Genomic DNA, 20,618 nt, shown 5'->3' with positions numbered 1-20,618 from the left:
GTGTTGAGTGGATCTGTGCTGCTCACAAGTTAAATCTGTGGGAAGTCAGTGCTGGGCACAGCCTGCTTTTGAGGATATTGCCACTCTGATGGTCTCTCTTAATTTATCCGGTGCTATCTGAAAGGTTAGCTGTTAGTGTGAGATGTTTAAAAACAAAAAGTCATTCTTCTGTTTAAGTCTGTTTTACACCTGAACTAAACAAAAACTTAAGGATCATGTACACTAAGAGAGCTTTTGAAGCCACTTATGGGACTTTTAATTGCCTTTTTACTTACTGTTTGTGCAGATCTTCTGGGCTGTAATTAGAATTTCACAGTGGGGAGTGATCAAATAGAAAATAATCAGCAGTGCTGACTGGATGTCTAGCGCACTTTCCATCGGGAAATCCTCATATATTATTTTAGTGACTATTCAAGTGCTTTTAAAAGATCTATGCAGTTGTGTAAATAATTTGGGCCATTATGAGTAAATGTTGCTGAAGTTCTCAAGTGTAAAATATTCCTTTTCACAGTTAACTAGGAGCATTTTCTTGTAGCTGTATGAGGGTTAATGGTACTTGTAAAAGAGCCTAACATTTCAAAGTCCCCTCTAATTTGCCTAGGCTGTTTTCTGACAGAATCAGTGCAAATGGATAAGTAACTGACTTCGGAAGACTTTGGGTTAACTTTGCTTTTTTCCTTTCTGTTTTTTTTTTTTTATCAGTAGTACAATATCAGCCCTTATGGCAAATTCTTCTACTCCTGCCTCATGGTGCATGTGAGAAGAAAAAGAGAATATGTAAATTTATGAAGCCCTTTATTTTGATAATGTTTACCTTTTATTTGCTGTGATTTTTTTGTTCTGTACAATAATAAATACCCATTATCTGTATTTTTTGTAGTGTTGGAGTGCTCTGTGCATATGCTGCCAACCAGCATTTAACTAACCAAGTCCGAGGAGCAAAGAAACTGGTTAACAGTAATTTCAAAGATCTGAAAATTTTCCTTAATGACACTCCAGCGGTAAAGAATTTTTTCTCTATGGGGAATGGGGATGGGAGGGAAGAGGTGTAAGAAAGAAGTGCTGCAGAAAATAATTGTTTCTTTCTATACAGTATAAATCACACCTGCAGTATTTTGCTTATTCTTTGTGTGTCAGTCTCATGAAGTAGAGTAAATGATGCAAGGTAAGATGTTTTCACACAGCAGTAAATGTTTGGGAGTTATCCTGATGGATTAGCATTCTTTGAGCAGCTTCTGAGCTGTATTCCTGGGATATGCAATGATGATGCTTGTAGGCCCTTTTCCTCCTACTGAACTAGTGTAGATCACTAACAGAAGGTGACTCATTTGGGAAAATACGGTTTTAAAAGGAATACGTATAAAAAAGATACTGTGTGAAAACTTGGATTTCTTGTTGCTCTTTCCTGTTTCCTTGTATTAAGGGCTGACTTATATGTGCTCTGGGACTGAGCTACAGTAATTTCTTTTCCAGAAGTATTTTTGACTGCTTTTTCTTTAAAGCAGTGTCATACTATGCCATACCAAACAGGAAATACTGCCTCTTTTCTGCATTCAGGCTTTCCTTAGAGCCCCAGAAGCAGTCCTCTGCATATCCTTTTTGCACTGAAAGCAAAAATTAAATTCTAGCAAGGAAGACTTGTAAACTTTCTCATGTGCAAATTCCAGTTCTTTATTGGTTAGGAAGAAAAAAGTCTAACAGTCCTATTACCTTGGCTTTCATTCATTTTAATGAATTAAATTTAATTGATCTGTTTTAATCCCACATGGCTGATAAATTGGAAGTAGCTGGCATCCCCACAATTATGAGGGATTCATGAGTATGATAGTATCCCAGTGACAGTAACTCTGGGCTGGTTTTCTGCTGACAGAACTGTACGAGAACAGGAGACATCTGCCTAAGTCACTTTCTCAGACAAGGTACATAAATATCTCACACACACACACGTAAGAATTTCTTGCGGATAGGAGAAGGACTTCAGCTTCTTGCAAAAAGTTGTGGAATCCAACTAATTGGCTGTAAAGCTCTGAAATCCTGACTGATGTTCTTGACTCATTGGTATGAGGTGTACAGCATATAAGAGGATTTGGAAAAAGAAGTCCCATGTTAAGAGTTCATGTCATAGAAGATTTGCGGACTATGAGTATTGAGTGATAACACCATTAGTTATACAGAATTACCTTTAATCTGTGACACTGCTGGAAACAATGAAAAACCTCTAGCCCTGCAAACTCTTAGTCCTTAGGTTACCCTAGGAAGACAAACAAATAAAAATATACTTACAGCCTTAGTAGTAAGATTTTTTTTTCTCCTTTTTAGGGAAAGGAGGTCTGACTCACAGTTTGTATTTTAATTACATCCACTGCTGTATGATCAATAGGTTGGTTAAGGGTGCTTTATTGTCTGTTGTTTTGTATTGGTTTTTTTTTCTTTACTCCACAGAAAACATGAGACTGCCAGATTGGTCCACATTTAAAATTGTAAACCCATTTGTCAAGGTGTTACTTTACATTATTTTAACTCATTTGGGGTAGGATTTGTAATACGTTATTTTAAACATGCAGAAATCAGTTGAAGGTTATTTAATGTTGTTTCAAAAGAATCATTTGGGATGGTTCTTTTATAGCCTCTTGTCCAAAGCCAGGGTCTGGTGGTAACTAAGTTGCTGGTTTCTATTGTTAAGGTGTCTTGGTAGACCTGAAGTTGTGACTGAACTGGGCCAACTGGGAGTTAGGAAAACCATTTGTACTGAGAGAGAGCAGCCAGCTCCTTTCTGCAAGTTAAGCTCTGAGAGGCTGCCCAGATAAAAGTCAGTTTGGTTGGTGAATTGCCTAAAAATTGCCACCCCGTTAACTTGCCACGTGTCTCCATGAAGGAGGACCTAATGACACTAGAAAATAAAATGACAGAGGTGAAGACATGCAAAACTTCATTGGGCTGACTGACTTCATAAGAACATGGTTCCTGCTACTGAACACTTATAAGCTGAATCGTTTACCCCAGAGATGTTCCAATAGATTTTCCAATTAAATACATCTTTTATAATGTGTAGCTCTGCCAAGAAAGGTAGAAAACAGTAGAGCGCCAGGATTTTGAGGGTTTGCACAAATATTTTGATTGTTTCAGAAGAGCAGTTTGACTCATTATTTAAAAGAATTACTTTTTTCCAGCTCTTTCAACATGTTTTTTAACATCTTTTCAGCAAATTGACTACTTGGTGAGCCAGTACAACACAACTAAGGATAAAGCACTCTCTGACCTAAATAGTAAGTACTTTGAATTAAAAGGGGTTAGCGATGTGTATTTAAAGACTTCAGTAAGATGATGCAAATACCTCATAATGCAAAGTGAAATTTGTTTATGAGAATGGGGTTTTCAGACAGAAGCACTAGTCTCAGTGATAAATGAGACTAAAGCTGAAAATTCTTTTCACATAAAATGTCTTGGAGCTGATATAATGCCTATTACTTCCTGAAATAATAGTATTTTATTAAATTGCTTATACAGTAAGTCAGGCTACTATTTTATTTTCCATTTTTATAGTTACATAACCACATAGACTTAATGCTTTTTTAGACTATTAGTCACCAGTTTTTAACTGTGGAGCCAAATGTCAAGGAACAGAGCTACTAGCCCTTTTGGTGGTGTGAGAGATCTCTGTTTATTTTGTTATTATATCTTTGTCCTCTACTCAGTTAGAAGCTGAGGTATAAGCTTATCTTCTTTTTAAAGCTGCTTAACGTATTTACCATTTCAGAATGAGCAGTTGAAGAGCAGGAGGTAGCACTTGAAATAGGACAACTACACTTTCCCCTTCAGTGCAGTTACAGTACAAGGTGTTACCTTTTAAAGCTTTTGGCAAAACAGAAGCAACCAAACAATTGATTTCTTTATTTTTACTTTTTCAACCTAAACATCACTTTCCAGAACTGATACAGAAAGGGCTGACCACATGCAGTGCAGGTTAGAATTCAAGATACGTTGTTAGTGGGCATTAATAAATGTGTCTGCATTTCAAACTGAAGTGAAATACAGGAATGCCAAAACCAATTTTTAACAGGATTGTTACTGGGATCAGAGTATGCAATTGTGGCAGTGTGCCACTTAACCTAAATTGGTTTATCATGCCAAGAATCCGTGCTTCTGTCTAGTCTTAAAATGTGTTTTAAAGGCAGTTTTCAAGGCAGCCAGCCTACCTCAGGCATACCCTGAGGCCAGTGTGTCTTATTTGAAGCTACTGAAGCCCACTGAATGTGCTTTAAAAAGTATTAATAGCAGTTGTAGCTAACCAGTCTTCTTACTTAATCCTAGGCAGGAACACCCTGGTCTGAAAAAAAAGGTGTGTCATCTTTAGTTCTATAAAACTAATAAATTGACATCTGCATTTCCAGGAGCTTGTAACTTCTCAGCTATTCTAAACTGAAATTTCAAATATTTATTCATTCTCAGTGCCAGTTTAATACAGTAGCTAATAGCGACTTAGGGGGATCTGTGATGAGAGTCTCATCAATAAATAAAGTTAGCTTTTATTTTTGTGAAATAGCAGAATTAAGTGTGTGATACCTGGGGACAAAAGGATTTCATTCTAAGGGAATCAACAGTAGCATAAATCTCAAGAGAAATGTAGATGATTTTGGTTTGCCCACCGTAAGGAAGTGCTGAAAAGTGTTTTCTGCTTGATAAAAATTCTCATCCCGAGCCAGATATGACAGTGCTGACAGTAATGGATGGTTCTGTACCACACAGTATTCCCATCTCATCAACAGCAAAAAACTCAAGAGCTGTTTACCATGATCTGGAAATGGAGGGCACCCAGCAACTACCGAAACGATGTGTAAAATTAAGATGCTTCACCAAACTCTACTTGGTGTTTATTTGTCATTTAAGCTTCATTTCTGTTTGTGAGCAGGAGGGTTTGGAGGTGGGGATAGCTATGGGTAAGCATGCAGCCAGCACTGTGAGCATCAGTGCTGCATGCACTGTATGAGGGCACAGGGACTAGAGATGCGTGCTTAACACGCTTAAGGGATTTCAGTGGAGGTGACTTGGCAGATCTGTGTTGCAGGTGACCTTGACATTGCTGAGTACACGAGGAGCAGGAGAAAGGAAAAGAATCCGTTTTCTCTTACGCTACAAAGATACAGCGTGTAGCAAAAGAATATGCCATAAAATTCCTGTCCAGATGTTGGACTAGATCGTGGGGAAAAATGTCCAAAAAAAAGTAGTAAATGCAATGAAATCTTGAGTTTGAAATGATTGTGTTTTTATCTGTACGGTCAAGTGCTAGTGAATATTCTCTGCCATATTTTGATTTACTGCTTTTGTTCTTAGGTCTATAGCTAGCTAAAGGAGAACTGTGTTCCTGCAGTATCTTCTGTCACTAAGTTCTGATTGTCAGGCCTTAGAGAAATTTTAATTATCTATTTATACTTTAAGTCTGACAGCACCTATACTAAGAGGTATTTTGAATTGAACTAATGTATAATGTTTTGTTTGTTTGTTTTTTAATCTCTCCATGCTACAGATGTTGGACCTTTGCTTGGAAGCAGAGTTCAAGAACAGCTGGGAAAGGAAGTACGTCCCGCACTTGATGCAGCTCTGACAATGGCAGGAGGTAAAGATGTACATGTTGTTATATTCATATTCTGTTGCCATGGTAAAACGGGCATCGTCTTTCTAGTGCAGAAGTATGGGATGACTTTATGCAGTACCATGGTTCAGCTTACCATTTTTCTATATGCCTTGAAGCTTCTTTTAAACTGAGGATTTCTGGTATTTTAAGGTTTATAAATGCATTTTAAAATTAAATCAAGATTTATGTGCTATTGTTGATAACCTAGTTTCAGCAGTCATTGAAGAGATGAAATCCAAATCCCCTGCTTTAGGTTGTTATTCTTTTCCATTGAATGTAAGGGGGACTAGGAAAGCTGTGCTTTAAGAGTGTCCGTAGGTCAGCAGGTTAGTTTTTAATAGGTCAGGAACATGTGATGGCCTCATCCTGTACACTGCCAAGCTTATTATGAGATGCTGTCTGTAATTTCTTCATTGTGTCTTTGTGTTTAGCATTCCTCATGCTTAGTTCTGTCTCCTTTCAAAGAAGATATTCCTTTACTCCTTTTTCTATCTAAGGCTTTTTTTCAGGAGTCAGGCACAGCTTATAGAGAAAAAGGCATCCATGAATCTGAGTTACTTTTGGGTTTTTTTACCCATGAATTCTTTCCCATTTGCTTGTCGTCATTGTCCTTTTTTGATTTATTTCTTTTGTTTGTCTTGAAGTCAAAGTGGAAAGGGCTATCAAAGGTAAAAAACCCAATAAAACCTTGTGTTGTGTGAAGTGCACTATTTTTGTAACTTGTGTATTTTTAGTTATATGTGTGTGGTTTTTTTGTCTACTAAACACCTGTTCAGTGTTTTGTTTTTTGGGTTACTTCATCTGATTGGATGATTGGGATGAAATCTAAAGCTCAGACAGTGTTGAACATTCATTAATGCTTGGTTGATGCAACACAAACTCTTTCCTTTTTGTCTTGCAACTCTATATTTTGTGAGTTGGATTATAAACAAAATACTGAAAATACTGTTTTGTGGGTATGGGCTTTCTTCTAATTTCTAGTGACTAAGTGTTAGAGTTTTTTGTTGAAACCACTGAGTAAGGAGAGGTAGGGAAAGGGTAGAAGAGTGTAATCTGGGAATCTCAATAAAAGTAGCCTGAGCATATTTGTTTGTAAGAAGATACAAGTGATGCATTTTTATGTGCAATAAATACATATTATATGCTAGAGGGTTTTTCTGGGAGGGAGTCAGAGTTATTTGAATCAATATTATTAAGAATAAAGCATTCATGCATGTGCGCTTCCTCTTCATATCTGTATCTATAGCATGGTTTCTGACTAGAGGGATTTTTTGAAATTTCATATCCTTGCAGCCATCAGAGAAACAAAGGAAGCACTGGAAAATGTGAGCGTCTCTGTAGAGGTTTTGCAGGAGGGAACAGAGAGGCTCCATGCAAACTTGACAGATGTTAAAATGCACCTAAGCAACACCCTCAATGATTCTGCATGCTCTGCAACTCAGGCTGCCTCAACTTGCAATATCATCAGGAATTCACTAAATCAACTGAACATCAACGCCAATTTTAGTGGGGTAAGAGAATGTTTTTCAGAGTCCTACAGTGTGATTGCCTTGAATAAGCCCAATAGTATCTCTGCATGTTAATGGCTTGGTATGTGCTGTCACTGGTGAGATAAATGACCTTCCCATATTCTGTGTTTCTAGGTAATTCTAGTCACTGTTTTCCTCTTCTGTGTAGAAGAGGATAAAATGTGTGTCAAGCAGTTACATTAAAGTGCTGCTCTGGGCAGTGAAATAGTATGTCCTCCCAAAAATGCTAAGGTTAAGCTTTGCTGCTGTACAGCAAAGGTTTTGGGAGTGTGCTACAAAAATTCTACAAATCAAGTTTCTAGTTTCTTTACCGTCTCTCCTACCTTTGTGATGTTTACTAAATTAACGAGTTTACTATTTTGATGTGAGTCAAGAATGCTTTTTGCTTTCTAGTTGCCGGGAGTGAGCTCACAGCTTGCGAAGGTCAATGATGTCCTTAAAATAGACCTTTCTAGTCTGGTTCAAAAGGTATGTTTCTTGACAGGCTAGTAAACTGTTAATTAATGAACTGGGTTACTTGCATATCACTTGTTTTTCCTAGGCTTTCTCATGCAGAATTCTCTTGTTCCTGCCTCATCCTGCCTCATGGTGGATATTTCTCATTATTCCACTGTTTGGCCAAGATTTGAAAGTATGAATGTAGTGCTTTATATCTCAAGCGTACTATAGATCAAAAATGTATTGCTAATTTAATGCTTGACAGAACAATCCTTAAGAAACAAAAAGGCAGAAACATGGATCTGCTGGTGTGCTCTGTATTTTTTGCTTCGAACTAAAGAAAAGTCCACACTTTCCTAATTATTTTTATTGTATTCCAGCTATTTTGAAGTATGTCTTCCAAATTCTTCATGTAAATATTTGGTATTAAATCTGGTGCAATGGACCTAATAGGATTACTGTTTGTGTTGCAAAACATAATGATTTTCACCTATAAAAAATGGCTTAGTTTGAGCAATTTAAAAATCTAGCAATCTGAAAATGTTTTCTAGGAATAGCAGGCACTTTCTGAAATCAAAGGCTATGTAAAGGGGACTTAGAACCTTGCCTGCTTCTGAAGTTGATCAGGTCTGCGGGAAGTAAAACTTCAAATATCCACTGCAGTGGCAGCTTCTTTCTGTCCAGATGAGCTACTGAGCTTGGTCTGTATGGTTTAGACTCTTTCTTTCCCTTTCTCACTAAAGAAAGCATTAACAGAGTCTTCAAAGTCAGTTGGATTTTGTTGTTTGTAACATGCATTTCATTTTAAGAAGACACACGCTTGCAAAGAGGAGGCACTGACTGGTGCACAGCAGCTCCTTTCACTTAATGCGTCATCATATGTGCATTCTCAGTTTTATAGCAGATAGATCTGACAGGCAACAGTGCTATAAAGTCTGAGATGTGACTGATGCATGTGTATTTAAATTCAGATATTTTTTTTCCCAAGGAATATCTTGGAGAGCAAACTGAATCTGCAATAGAATTAAGTTCCTGTTTTGTTTTGACCTTTTATAATGGGCAGCAGTAAAAACGTATTTTTGATGGTATCACCACAAACATTTTAGAATGTGTATAGTTTTACTTCTTGTAGAAAAGCAATAATGCAGTAAATAATTTAACAGTGAGAAATTTATTACAGTTTTTTCAACTTTTAGGGTTATGCGGCATTTAATGATACTCCAGACTTAGTGGTGAATCAAACGCGGAATATTTTATCAGGTGAGGACAAACTGTCTTTTAATTTTGATTGTTTAATGTCAATGAAACTTACTGATGTTTTTGTTTTGTTTTACCGATAATATATCTTCTGAGCTAAAGAGCATGAAAATGGAAATGTAAAATTTGGGGTATTTTTTTTAATTTGGCAACACAAAAATCCCATAGAAAGCCACTATGTGTTAATGAGGATCAAAAATTGAATCTAAAAATGGAGCATATGGTATTTTATGGAGGAGTTTTATTTGTTAGGCTTTTTACTGTTCAAAGTCACACTGAAGCTTTATCTTTTTTTGGTTGAAGAGCTCATTTTCCTTGACCAGTGTGCCTGTAACATACTTAGGAGTGTGGTGTTAAAAAAACTGAACCTGCGTGCTGCTGTATTAAAATGTAGTGGATGGCAAAGGGGAGGTAAAATTAAGCCTTACGGATAATTTAAATGTCTCTTTTAATTATTTTGGTACTTGGGTTTACACTATGTTCCTGGTTTTTAAACCATGACACATTGTTACTCTCTGATGGTACCTGGACACTTGACATTTGAATAAAATGTAGTATAGTGTGTGTATACTAATCTGTTTTAATTTTTGTTCTTGCATTGTGGACCTGTTCTGCATATATAAACAGCTGTTCCTTGTAAGTTTTTCTTTCTATTTTTCCCCCTCCTGGGCAAAATGAAACACAGTATATATACAACCAGAGGATACTGTGTGAACTTGCCTGAACCGAGCTAAAAGTTGTATTATGCTTTTCATTAGGAAATACAGTGCAGACTTACTCATTGTCAGTATCTGCTGATACATAAACACAGACAAGCCATCTTGATTTATCTATTTATAAATTGCTGGGAGTTTGGTTTTATAAAAATTGAGTTTGAATTACAAAGCAAATAACCTAGGCTTGCTAGGGGAAAAAAAAAAAAAAAGGCATTTATTTGTAGACTTTCAAAATAAGAGTGTTATGGAATCTGGTTGAATTTAGAAGAGTAAGCATCTGAACAAACAGCCAAAAATTTGTCCAGTTGTTTGAGAGAGACTGTTGCCTACTGCCAAATAGCAACCTATAGTTTATAGGTCCTGCTGTTTCAAGTACGCTCCAAGTTGAAGGATGGGGAAAAGTGAATAGAAACTGCATTTTACAAATAGAAAATATGTATAATAAGTAAATTAATCATGGCTTTGTGTATCTAAATAGTGTGTACCGAAACTGTAAGCTTAGGGTAGCATATTCATTCTTAATTTGAGGGGGGAAAGTGGCTTAGTTGATCATTATCTCAAGAGTGTTGCTAACTAATTAGAATGAATTTATTTACGTAATCTTTGTTAAGAAGGTTGAAAATAACCAATATAGATTCTCAATATAGGCAGTCTAATTTCTTTCTCACTGTTGTATTCCCAAGGGATGGAATTTAAATAGATCTCGATCATGTCCTCTGTAAACTTAGCGGCTAATTGTCTTGCTCAGTGTTACCGTATGCAATATTGCATGAAAAGCAATATTTAAGATGGCTAGATTAGAAGTGACACAGTAATTATAACAAAAGGAAAGAGAGAACTCTGGCTTGACATCTACATCTTTCATCATTAAATTAAATGCTAAAAATAAAATGTGTGTTTTAAAATGCCATTGTGTTACTTTGAAGCTCAATGTTTTTTGTTGCTGCTTGTCTCTTCCTCATGCTTGTTTTCCTGACTTGCTTGTTTCATGTGGCAAATGGCTTAATAGCTTTTTATAATGCATATATGGAAAGAAAATTTCTTCTATGAAATCTGTAATAGCACACTATGTTCTTTTAGATATCAAAAACGTGCTGGAATCCATTGGTTCAAATATCACTACCTTCGCAAAAACCCTCCCTGTTCAGAAGATTTTGGCAGATCTGACAATTTATCTTACACAAAGTGAAGCATACGTTCAAGATTATTTTCCAGTAGTGGAGCAGTACGATTTCTACCGGTATGTGCAGGAAGTAAATCAAGAGTGAATTGCTACCTGTTGGTAATACTTTGTAATATTTTAATGTTCTGTAAAAGCAATTAAAATATTAACGATGAACACCTCAAAACAAAGATGATATGAGGCATTTGTTTGTTACTGGCATTTTGGTAAAAATCAAAACTGCAGCTAATCAACAACTGGTGCTGTTTCACTACAGAGCAAGAGGTAGTTCCTACTGTGTAGGCCTTCAGGTCTTTTTCAGGAAGGATAGATGTAGGTAGATGTCAAAGGTATAATACATAAAAGAAGGGATTTTTTCATAATGCCAGGGTGATTTCTTATTTAGGGCTTAGTTTTGCTGAGTTTGCAGCTAAATTGTAAGAGCATGGGAATGTAGAGGCCTTGCTAATCTGTTTTTATTTCACCCTTTCTACTCTAGAGAGTAGTAGGGATTCTGCTGCACACCTTACAAATCTTCATGCACCCGTGGTTGTTCCTGCTGGTGTAGTACTTGTCCTTGTGAATGCTTAGGTTAATTGTACCTTGAGAAAAAAGCATATTCCATATGCTTCTTATTTGAGACTTGTGCGACTCCTATAATTAATAATCTCACAGTTTGAAGCATAAAGCTTTTTATTTCATACTATTTAACTTTGTCCAGATCTAGTCATTTCAGTCCTCAAGCTCATCAAGTTCTCCATACATTTTGAAACTTCAGTTGTTCCCGTAATCAATGATTGTTTCTATCTTTGTGTCATAATCAGTTCCACTGCTGCAGAATGCGTGCTGATGGCATTAATGCAATTTTAAATCAAAATAAGCAGACTGAACCTTAATTGCAATCTATAATCTTTAACCCATTCTTTGTCAGGCAATTTTTTGTGGTGAGCCTTGATGTGTCAAATTTATTAGTATTTTCTTTGAAGCTCAAATTACATTTAACCAAATAAATGCATTGCTTTGTTCTGCTGCAGTATGCCTCTGTGAATCTTGTATTTGGATTCAAAGAAGTGGAGAAATATCTTATTTGCATGGCACTTAAATACCCATTCTTGTTGAACCTGACCTAGTAGTATTTCCAAGTACAAGTGAAACCAAAGCTTGTTGCTGTCCAGATTGTTTTCTGTCTGTCTCTTCCTTAATTACAGATGAATTGTTCTTAATAAGTATTCCTTTACAAATGTGCCTGTCAGCATTAATGTTTTTCTTTCTGTTTTGACTGCGCATATTCATTATGATATTCCTTTTTCTGGTTCCCACTTTCCCTCTACAGAGGTACAGGGAAGAGAAAAGGGAACTTAAGAAATATAAGCTAGGAAAAAGGGAACAAAAGGGGAAAGGAGCAGCAGAGGGAATTGGGAGGAGTTGAAAGGCTAGAATGAAATACAAAATGTGTGAATAAACGGGTGTGCTCCAAATATGTGGGCAGATAGAACTATTATGGGATTTAATTAATAAAAATGAAGGTTTAATTCCTATTCAGTATCTCCCTTCTGATCAAGTTCTGTTAAATGCTCCATACAGTGAAAGCATTCCAGCACTGACAACATAAAGCTAGGTATTAATAGCCTTAAATACTCTTACGTACTATTACAGTCCTGTCACACTGTGTGCAAAAAGTAGTAAGCCTTACAGTAAGAGTTATGTACTTCATGACCAATGGTGAGTGTACAGTCATAAACCTCTCCATTGTTTCTTGAATAAATTACTGTTTGAGCATCTGCCTCCTCCGACTCATTATTTGCTCCACTTGGCGCACTTTAGAGCAGTACAGTTCACCTGCAGTAATGGGATGGGAGCACCATGTTCCTGTGATGTTTGTTCCCCAGTCCTTCGGGAACAGCTGTCTATTATCCAACAGTAATCATGTTCTGTCCCAAAATATATGCAAGTACAGGAAAACCATTTTTGCTAATATTTGTTGCTCAAACAGAACTATGAGTGGGCCAGTTGGGAATATAGTATTGCCTTACATATTCTGCAGGTCTTTGGTGTATTCTTTGCATGCTAATAACCAAACGCTTTGGGTTTTATTCCTTAGGTGGCTGGGTTGTCTCATCCTGTGCTGCATGGTGGTCCTGATTCTGATCTTCTATTGTCTTGGATTGCTGTGTGGCACCTGTGGTTATGATAAACATGCTTCTCCAACAACCAGAGGCTGCATCTCCAACACTGGAGGAAACTTCCTCATGGCGTAAGTTTCACTTATTGGTGAAAGATAAAAGGAAGGTACCTGTAGAAGGTTGTTTTTACTAATTTTTTTTTTTTGAAGGGCATGTGCATGAAAAGAATTGATGCTTTCTATGTGTATGTGCTGGAAAAAAATCAGAACAAAAATAAGTACTGATCTCATGTACTTCCACTGAGGGTCTTGGGAATTTTGGGTTCTCTTTCATTAAGGATTATAGCTGAAGGACAAAATCTCTGAATCTGCTGTTCTAAGGCGAGTGCTGTAGCTGATAATATTTCTGTGTAATGTTGTTTTTTAACCCCAGGCAGCAACTAAGTACCACAAAATAGCTCACTCATGCCCCCTGGCCCCTGGTGGCAGGGGGAGGGGAATCAGGAGAGTTTAATACTGGCGGGGTATATAAATAATGCTAACAATAACAATTATAATGAAAAAGAGGCATAGAGAGGAATAAAACCCAAGGAAAGAAAACAAATGATGCACAATACAATTGTTCACCACCCATTGACCAATGCCCAGCCTGTCCCTGAGCAGCGATCAGTGGCTCCCAGTCAACTCCCTCTGGTCTATATACTGGGCATGATGTGCTGTGGTATGGAATACCCCTTTGGCTAGTTTGGATCAGGTGTCCTGTCTCTACTCCCTCCTGGCTTCTTGTGCCCGTCCTCACTGCAGAGCATGGAAAACTGAAAAGTCCTTGATTCAGGGTAAGCATTACTTAGCAACAACATAAAACATCAGTGTGTTATCAACTTTATTCCCATACTAAATCCAAAACACAGCACTGTACCAGCTACTTAGAATAAAATTAATCTCTAATCCAGCTAAAACAAGCACAGCCCATTTGGAAACTGCAAAAACTGGGAACAGGTAATTGAAAATATAAAGAGGGTTTCATAGCCTTTTAGTACACTTGAGCAATTGCTTAAAAGAAAAAAAGCCATGCAAGGAGTCAAGAAACACTTGACTTTCCCTGGCCACTTTAGGAGTTTGGAGGTTGCTGTTGGAAGTTCCTAGTAGTGGTTTCTGCTAGGTGCAAGAGAAGCTTGCATCTGAAATTTGTCTAAAATTTTTTTGAGAGCACAAGGCTAGAAAGTTGAATTTTAAAAAGAAAATTGTATGCTTTTGTGGCTTTTAAATTTAATTCTTAAAAGGGTTTGCACACCTGGTGCAGATGCGGGCATTTTAAATGTTATTTAGCTGAAGACTTTACAGAGCTGAAACATCTAAGTTGTTTCAGAGGGCAAAAACCTATATGGAAAACAGAAGTATTTCAAGGTCTACCACTTGTTATATTGTAGCTGCTAACTGTTAGCTTCACTGTTGCCCAAAGTATATATACTTTGTTCTTCAAAAGCAAAAACTTACTCAACTTACTTTCTTTCAGTGGTGTTGGATTCAGTTTTCTTTTCTCCTGGGTGCTGATGACTGTAGTCGTGCTCACTTTTGTCACAGGTGGAAATGTAGAAAAACTGGTCTGTGAACCCTTTGAAGATAAAACTTTATTCAAGGTAAAATTATTCGCATTATTAAACAATGACTGGAATCATCATGAGTCCTGATGGTTTTGTCAGTTATGTATGACATACTATTTTTTTATGGGATACTTTAAGTGAGTTTGGATCTGGTTTTAATTTCCCGTTACACACTGAATAGAGACATTCATCCTTTCTTTGTTTAATTTGCTTTGCAGTATAAATACTGCATGTTTGTTGTCTTGTGGAGATACTTTTTTTTTTGGTGAATTCAGCATTTCTTGGTGAAGTTCAGCTTTAATGTTCATTTTCTGCACCAGAGAGGTTGAATTTGCTGGTTTGCTTGTGTTCCCATTAGTGGGTGATAAGCTTATACGTACGTGTCAAAAGATTGCATATGAATAAATTCATTAATTGAAAACTCAGAATTATAGTGACATTACTGAATTTTGTCTTCTAGGTTTTGGATACTCCCTACTTACTAAATCAGCACTGGAAAAACTATCTTTCTGGCATACTGTTTAAAAATCCAAATATTAACTTGACTTTCGAAAATGTGTACAGGTACTAAAGTTATGGTCAAGATTTAATTCAATTTATGCATATTAGTTTTGTGATATCTTCCATGCTTGATATTTAAAGCACATGCAAAAATGGTACACGTTCCAGAAGACGTTCTGATTTTCCAGTGAATCAGTAGCAAAAGCATGAGTTATTAGGGGTAGTATTAGTGCAGTATGTATAACGATATTAGTTGAACTCTTTGATAAAATATTTTGCATCGGGTGGATTCTCTTAGAATATGAAAACATTGTGAGTCATTCTCTTAACACTTAGTCCTCAAAGTGATTTTTAGGCTGATATATTTTTATTTTTACAGTGATTGTAAGGAAAACAAAGGAATTTATACCTCCCTTCACCTAGAACACCTGTTCAATATCAATGAATTCCTAAATATTAGTATGGTAAGTAAAGAAAGTATGAGGAAGTGCATGATTACTTCTGAAGGCTGGAGAAGTGTTTGAACACAGTATGGCACGTCTGGGGTTTGTGGGATTTTGGGTTTTATACGCAATTTATCCTGTAAGGAGGCAAAAAATGGCCAAGATAATTTGAAAGAAAGGAATCTGTTTACGAACAAGATGCCCATCTCAGTAGACCACAGAAGGTTCTCTGATATGCTTTTTTATGATAATAAAAATATAGTTGATTTTAATTTTGAAACTTGCACAGAAGGTTCAAGTCTAGCATCTTCCAAAGACTAGTTATGGTGTGTAATGAGAGTCTTGCTCTTTAGTTAAATGTCTGTCTTAGTGTGTTCTCTTCTGATTTCGGTCAGATTTATATTGATCCAGGATACGATATACTGTGCTCCTAAGAATGGTTCCCAATTTCAGTGGGAAGGGGTTGGGATAAAATAAAATCTTTTCAGTTTGAAAGTCTGTGTTATTACACGACTTCATTGTCATTACTTTTACAAGGGCATGTAGTGACAGAAAAAAGGGGAATGGTTTTAAGCTGAAAGAGGGGTAGCTGTAGATCAGATATTATTCACTGTGAGGGTAGTGAATTACCAGAACAGACTGCCCAAAGAAGTTGCGGCTGCCCCATCCCTGGAAGTGTTTAAGACCAGATTGGACAGCTCTTTGAGCAGTCTGGTCTAGTGGAAGGTGTCCCTGCCCAGCTGGAACTGGATGAGCTTTAAGGTCCCTTCCAACCCAAATCATTCTATGATTCTATAATCACATGACTGTACTAATTCTGGGATTGCCTATAATACTGATCTTCATTACAGCAACCCCTAGGGGATTCATATTCTGTTCTGCCAGGCACTGTACACAGACTTGATAGATACAGACCCTGCCTCAAATAATACACCAAATGAACAGGGAAGATTATTTTGAGTGTCCACAGCAGACTGGGAAGGCGGTAGAGGCTAGAAAGGAAGTCAGGTTTCCAGATTCCTCATCTTTTGCTCTGTGGCCTGTGCAGGAAAGGTGACATATTAGATTCGGATGCCATGCAGGAAGACTTCAGGTAATGATAAGCAGGTCATCTTTAGTTCCCACTAAACATATTTAGAGGAGTCTCATTTAGTCCTATGGCCAACAGAGTGGACAGTCTGGCCACAGCGGCGATACTGAATTCTCTAGGTTTCCTTGGTTAAATATTAAATATTTAAACATAAATATTAAATTTTAAAAAATAAATTTAAATTTAATTTAATAAAATTTAAAAATTAAATATTTAAACATAACATTTCCTGAAGAGGAAAGAGAATTCTCTTTTATCTTGGTCTCCACTTGGGAGGGACTAACATCTATTCAGAGAAGCCTGCTTAAATGGATGTCATGAAAGGCGAGTAATTCATTGGTATGAAAGATGCATGGCTAGGTTACAACATGGCATGACTAAACTGTGGATATTGCAGGGAAGGTAAGAATGTTACCTGGTGGATTCCATCAAAGTTAATTGAATTCAACTGATGTAAGCAAGAATCAGTGTGTGCTTCTTCATGAAAGTGATGAGTCAGCAAAAACAAGATACTTGGGGAGGGGCATCTATAGACTAATATACACTGGGCACAAACCACTTATATGCTTTATTTTGTTTTCCTCTCAGTATACAGAAGATGTAGCTCTTAAAATTGAGCATATTCAGATAAACCTCAGCAAAATCATCCTGCTGGATGAAATTGGGAAGGAGAATCTTTTGAATTTCAGCTCTTCAGGAATAGAAGGAATAAACTTTGCAGCATATTTGGCAGAGGTGAGACTGTAGTCAACCGAGATTTGACTGGGACAAAGCATAAACTGAAATGTTTCTTTTAACAGTGGGCAAAACAGAAAAATCTTCTTTTGTGTGAAGGGGTGTGTTTTGGAGAATCACAAAACATGGAGCAAAAGTGCTTCAGAAGTTAAGCTCAGCAAACATTTAAAGAAATAAAGGGTAGACAAAGTTTGTATGCAGTAACAACATACACTCTTTCTTCTGCTGTTCACATCTTGTTTCAGATCAATAAAAGTGTTACCAAAGTTGATCTTCTGTCGTTTGCTAATGACTTAGAAGCAAGAGCAGACCAGCTGGTAAGTTTAATTCACTAATGCAGTAATACATAAAATGTATCGTTTATATACTTTGTAAGTATAAATACATAGACAAGCATTTAGACTTCCTGTGGGAGTATTCTTGCACTTCAGACACTTATATACATGATGCATTGTCACATAAGGAAAAGCTTTCAAGAACAATATTGGATATTAACTGTATTTTAAATATTGCTAATTACTGATTTTTCTGTTCTGTTGTAGAGTTTCTGCTTTGGAAGTATATTTTCTGCTTTGGAAGTATAATTTCTTGAATTCCACTGTTTGCTTAAGAAATGAGGGGAATACTCTGAGTATTTCCTGTTTATGCTGTTTATGTTTTAGGGTCCCAGTTGGAAAAAGAAAATAGGTTAGACTGTGATGCAGATGATGATTTGAATTAATTTTGTTTCAGTTACTGAGCAGAATGTTTTGCAATTAGCAATAAAATTAATACTGTGGCAGCTCATAAGAGCTCTAATGAGGACTTGGGCTCCAGTGTGACGGGAGAACACACAAAAGAGATCCTGTCTTGCTCTGAAGGGCTTTTTTGCCTGCAGGCATGTGGACAATGGTCAGAGGGTGCAGCTACGGCATTGCTTGCAGATGAATCTGCAGAATGACACAGCTGTGTTAAGTTAGTGAATATTCGGCTAATATGTTTGTATGAATGTCAAGGTCGCTTCATATTTGTTTTTCAAAATGAGGGTCATAGTTTGGCCACGAGGTTGGAGACTGGCCTAAGAGAAATGCCTGCATTGTGGTGTATGAGAAAGAGTTATGCTGCATATGTGCTACTGTTGCTTGGATCACTAAGGGACACAGAGAGCAGAGTGAGACCATGGTGTCTGGAATTTATCAGATATCCATCCCTCCTCTAGGGAGAAGAAGGCACAGTAGAGGCCGCTGGTGTGCCTACTCCGTATAATTGGATCACACATCTTAATGCTTTTTTCTGCCACATGTGCACTCACGTCAGGTTTAGGCTGCTCAGAGCTTTTCTTGTATTGTAGCTAGCATCCTCTCCAAGTACCACGAGTGAGCCACATGTTGCCTGTTTAGTCATGTAGTTTGCTAAATTTGACAGATACCAGTAGCTTCGGCCAGAGTTCACTTCAATTTTCAATTTTTACTGTGCCATTTTGAACCTTATACAGGTGGGGAGGTTTTGCTGATGTTTTGGGTTATTTTCCGAGTGAAAGCTGAGGTTCTTCAAATGTGTTATGCTTTACATAGAATTGCCTGAGGTGTCTTTTTAAAGGTATATTCTACACAGCTCCATAAAGGAAAATTTATTGTGCTGGTAGATAGTTTTTTTTTTTTCTTTATTTTTAGTAATAGAATCTAAAAGAAGTATTCAAATTGAGAATAATTAGGCAGAGTAATTTCTTCATATAGAAGATAAAGAAAACCACAGTATTAAATGTGCTCACTGTCACAGTGTATGTTTTTATTTCTTCCTTAGTGTAATCTATGAAATGCCTTAAAAAAAGAAAAAAAAAAAGCCCTCCAAAACCCCACAACAGCATGACATAGTACAAAATTAGATTGTTTCAAAACTGGTACTGATTTCCAAGAATATTTTGTAATCCCGCTTTATTATTAGTGTTAACTCTTAAAGTTTACAAGAACCATCAATTAAAGAATAAACTAAAACTGTTTGGAATTAATTAACCATGGGGTTATAGTTTACCCATGGGGTAATAGTTTATATTTTCTGTTTAACCATGGGGTTATAGTTTGTATTTTCTGATACCTTACGTGAAATTGAATGGATGTTTTTATACTGGAAGGAGTAAATGGAATAAAACTTGTATCAAAACACTGGGTCAGGGTATGGAAGAGGGAGCTACCACCCACAGGTGTTGTTAGGTGAGGGAATTCAGCTTGTCAGTGCAGTACATGAAGCATCCTGAAGCTCAGTGCCACAGCTGACCACTTACATGAAGCAAACACATCTCTGAGGTATGCCGTTAGTACACTTTCAAAACAATAAGCAGCATGTATTCAAGAGTGTATGCAGGGAGCCAAGTGATTTTGCCATCAAAAGTAAATGGAAGAGAAATGTATTTCTGAGAATAAAATCAAATTCCATGGTATTTTGCTACAAGTGTGATCTCCAGACAGGCAGTCAGTCTTGAAAATCAGGGCACAAACTTGTATCTTCTGACTGAAAAGCAGGAGCTGCAGAAATGAAGAGTAACTTCCACAAACACATTTCCAAGTTACCATCTGGGAAACTTCTGTGCCCCTCAGAAAGCAGAGTGTGTCTCAGGGTGATGACCACAGTGCCCAAAACTGTGCCTGGACAATGCTCATCCCAGCTGTGGAGCCATGCTGCAGGGTTCTTGCAGCGAGTTAGAGGGGATGTGCTAGCTCCTCTGTATTTAAAATGACTTAGTTCACTACGTGAAAATTCTCTCCAGTTAAATATGTGCTGATAATGTTATAGCCAGAAAAGCAGTATAATGTATCTGGTTCGGTTATTGAGGTTTGAATTACTAATATGGTGATTTTTCCTCTCTTTGTGTTGAAGAATTCAATTTGCCAAATCCCGTTGTTAGCATCAGCTGTTCTGCAATGGATGAGGATAATGTGCAACTTTCACTGTTTCTTGCTTTGTTGGAAAGCTTTGAGACTGCTGAACAATACTGCGTAATTGTGTTTTTTACAGCCAAAAGGAGCACTGGAAAATGCCTTAAAAGGACATGCAAACAACATTCGAATGATTCATAACCAGCAAGTCATTCCACTAGAGCAAGCTATGGTAAAATATTAAAGCAATACTAAAATGTAGTTACAGAAAATATGAATCTTTAAATATCTTAAATACAGAAAGCTGGACTTTTGCTAGTACATAAGCACAGATTGCATTTTCACTGTATCACTGAAGAGTAATCTGGTTAAAGTACGTGTTTAATAAATAGTTTTCCTACTTGTAATACTACTACTTTATAAAGCTTTCTAAAATCATGACCTTTTTCCTCCCCGTATTTTTTTCTATATCTATTTTTGATTATATATGAATAAAGTAGGAAATGGGAGAAATTTACAAAATCTTAACCCTAATTC

At 36.9% G+C, this 20,618-nt stretch overlaps 1 protein-coding gene across 10 annotated transcripts in view; it reads left to right on the top strand.

The window, feature by feature from the left end:
• The window catches only part of PROM1 (prominin 1), a 63,061-nt gene that overhangs the window by 32,404 nt on the left and 10,039 nt on the right, over positions 1 to 20,618 (top strand). For all 10 annotated transcript variants that reach the window (XM_057426621.1, XM_057426623.1, XM_057426620.1 and 7 more), the window contains 14 exons: positions 881 to 1,001; positions 3,203 to 3,266; positions 5,525 to 5,614; positions 6,926 to 7,143; positions 7,555 to 7,629; positions 8,796 to 8,859; positions 10,653 to 10,812; positions 12,836 to 12,988; positions 14,373 to 14,496; positions 14,921 to 15,024; positions 15,341 to 15,425; positions 17,083 to 17,229; positions 17,475 to 17,546; positions 20,221 to 20,313. In XM_057426621.1, the coding sequence (XP_057282604.1) occupies positions 881 to 1,001; positions 3,203 to 3,266; positions 5,525 to 5,614; positions 6,926 to 7,143; positions 7,555 to 7,629; positions 8,796 to 8,859; positions 10,653 to 10,812; positions 12,836 to 12,988; positions 14,373 to 14,496; positions 14,921 to 15,024; positions 15,341 to 15,425; positions 17,083 to 17,229; positions 17,475 to 17,546; positions 20,221 to 20,313 (1,570 nt within the window). The remainder of the gene's footprint in view (positions 1 to 880; positions 1,002 to 3,202; positions 3,267 to 5,524; positions 5,615 to 6,925; positions 7,144 to 7,554; positions 7,630 to 8,795; positions 8,860 to 10,652; positions 10,813 to 12,835; positions 12,989 to 14,372; positions 14,497 to 14,920; positions 15,025 to 15,340; positions 15,426 to 17,082; positions 17,230 to 17,474; positions 17,547 to 20,220; positions 20,314 to 20,618) is intronic.

The sequence above is a fragment of the Pezoporus wallicus genome, unplaced genomic scaffold (genome assembly GCF_028554395.1).
Source record: "Pezoporus wallicus isolate ANWC-B61680 ecotype Strahan unplaced genomic scaffold, APGP_CSIRO_Pwel_v1 scaffold_13239, whole genome shotgun sequence".
Lineage (NCBI taxonomy): Eukaryota > Metazoa > Chordata > Aves > Psittaciformes > Psittacidae > Pezoporus > Pezoporus wallicus.
The sequence above is the reverse complement of the archived record's forward strand: the minus strand, read 5'-3'. Positions and strand labels throughout refer to the sequence as shown.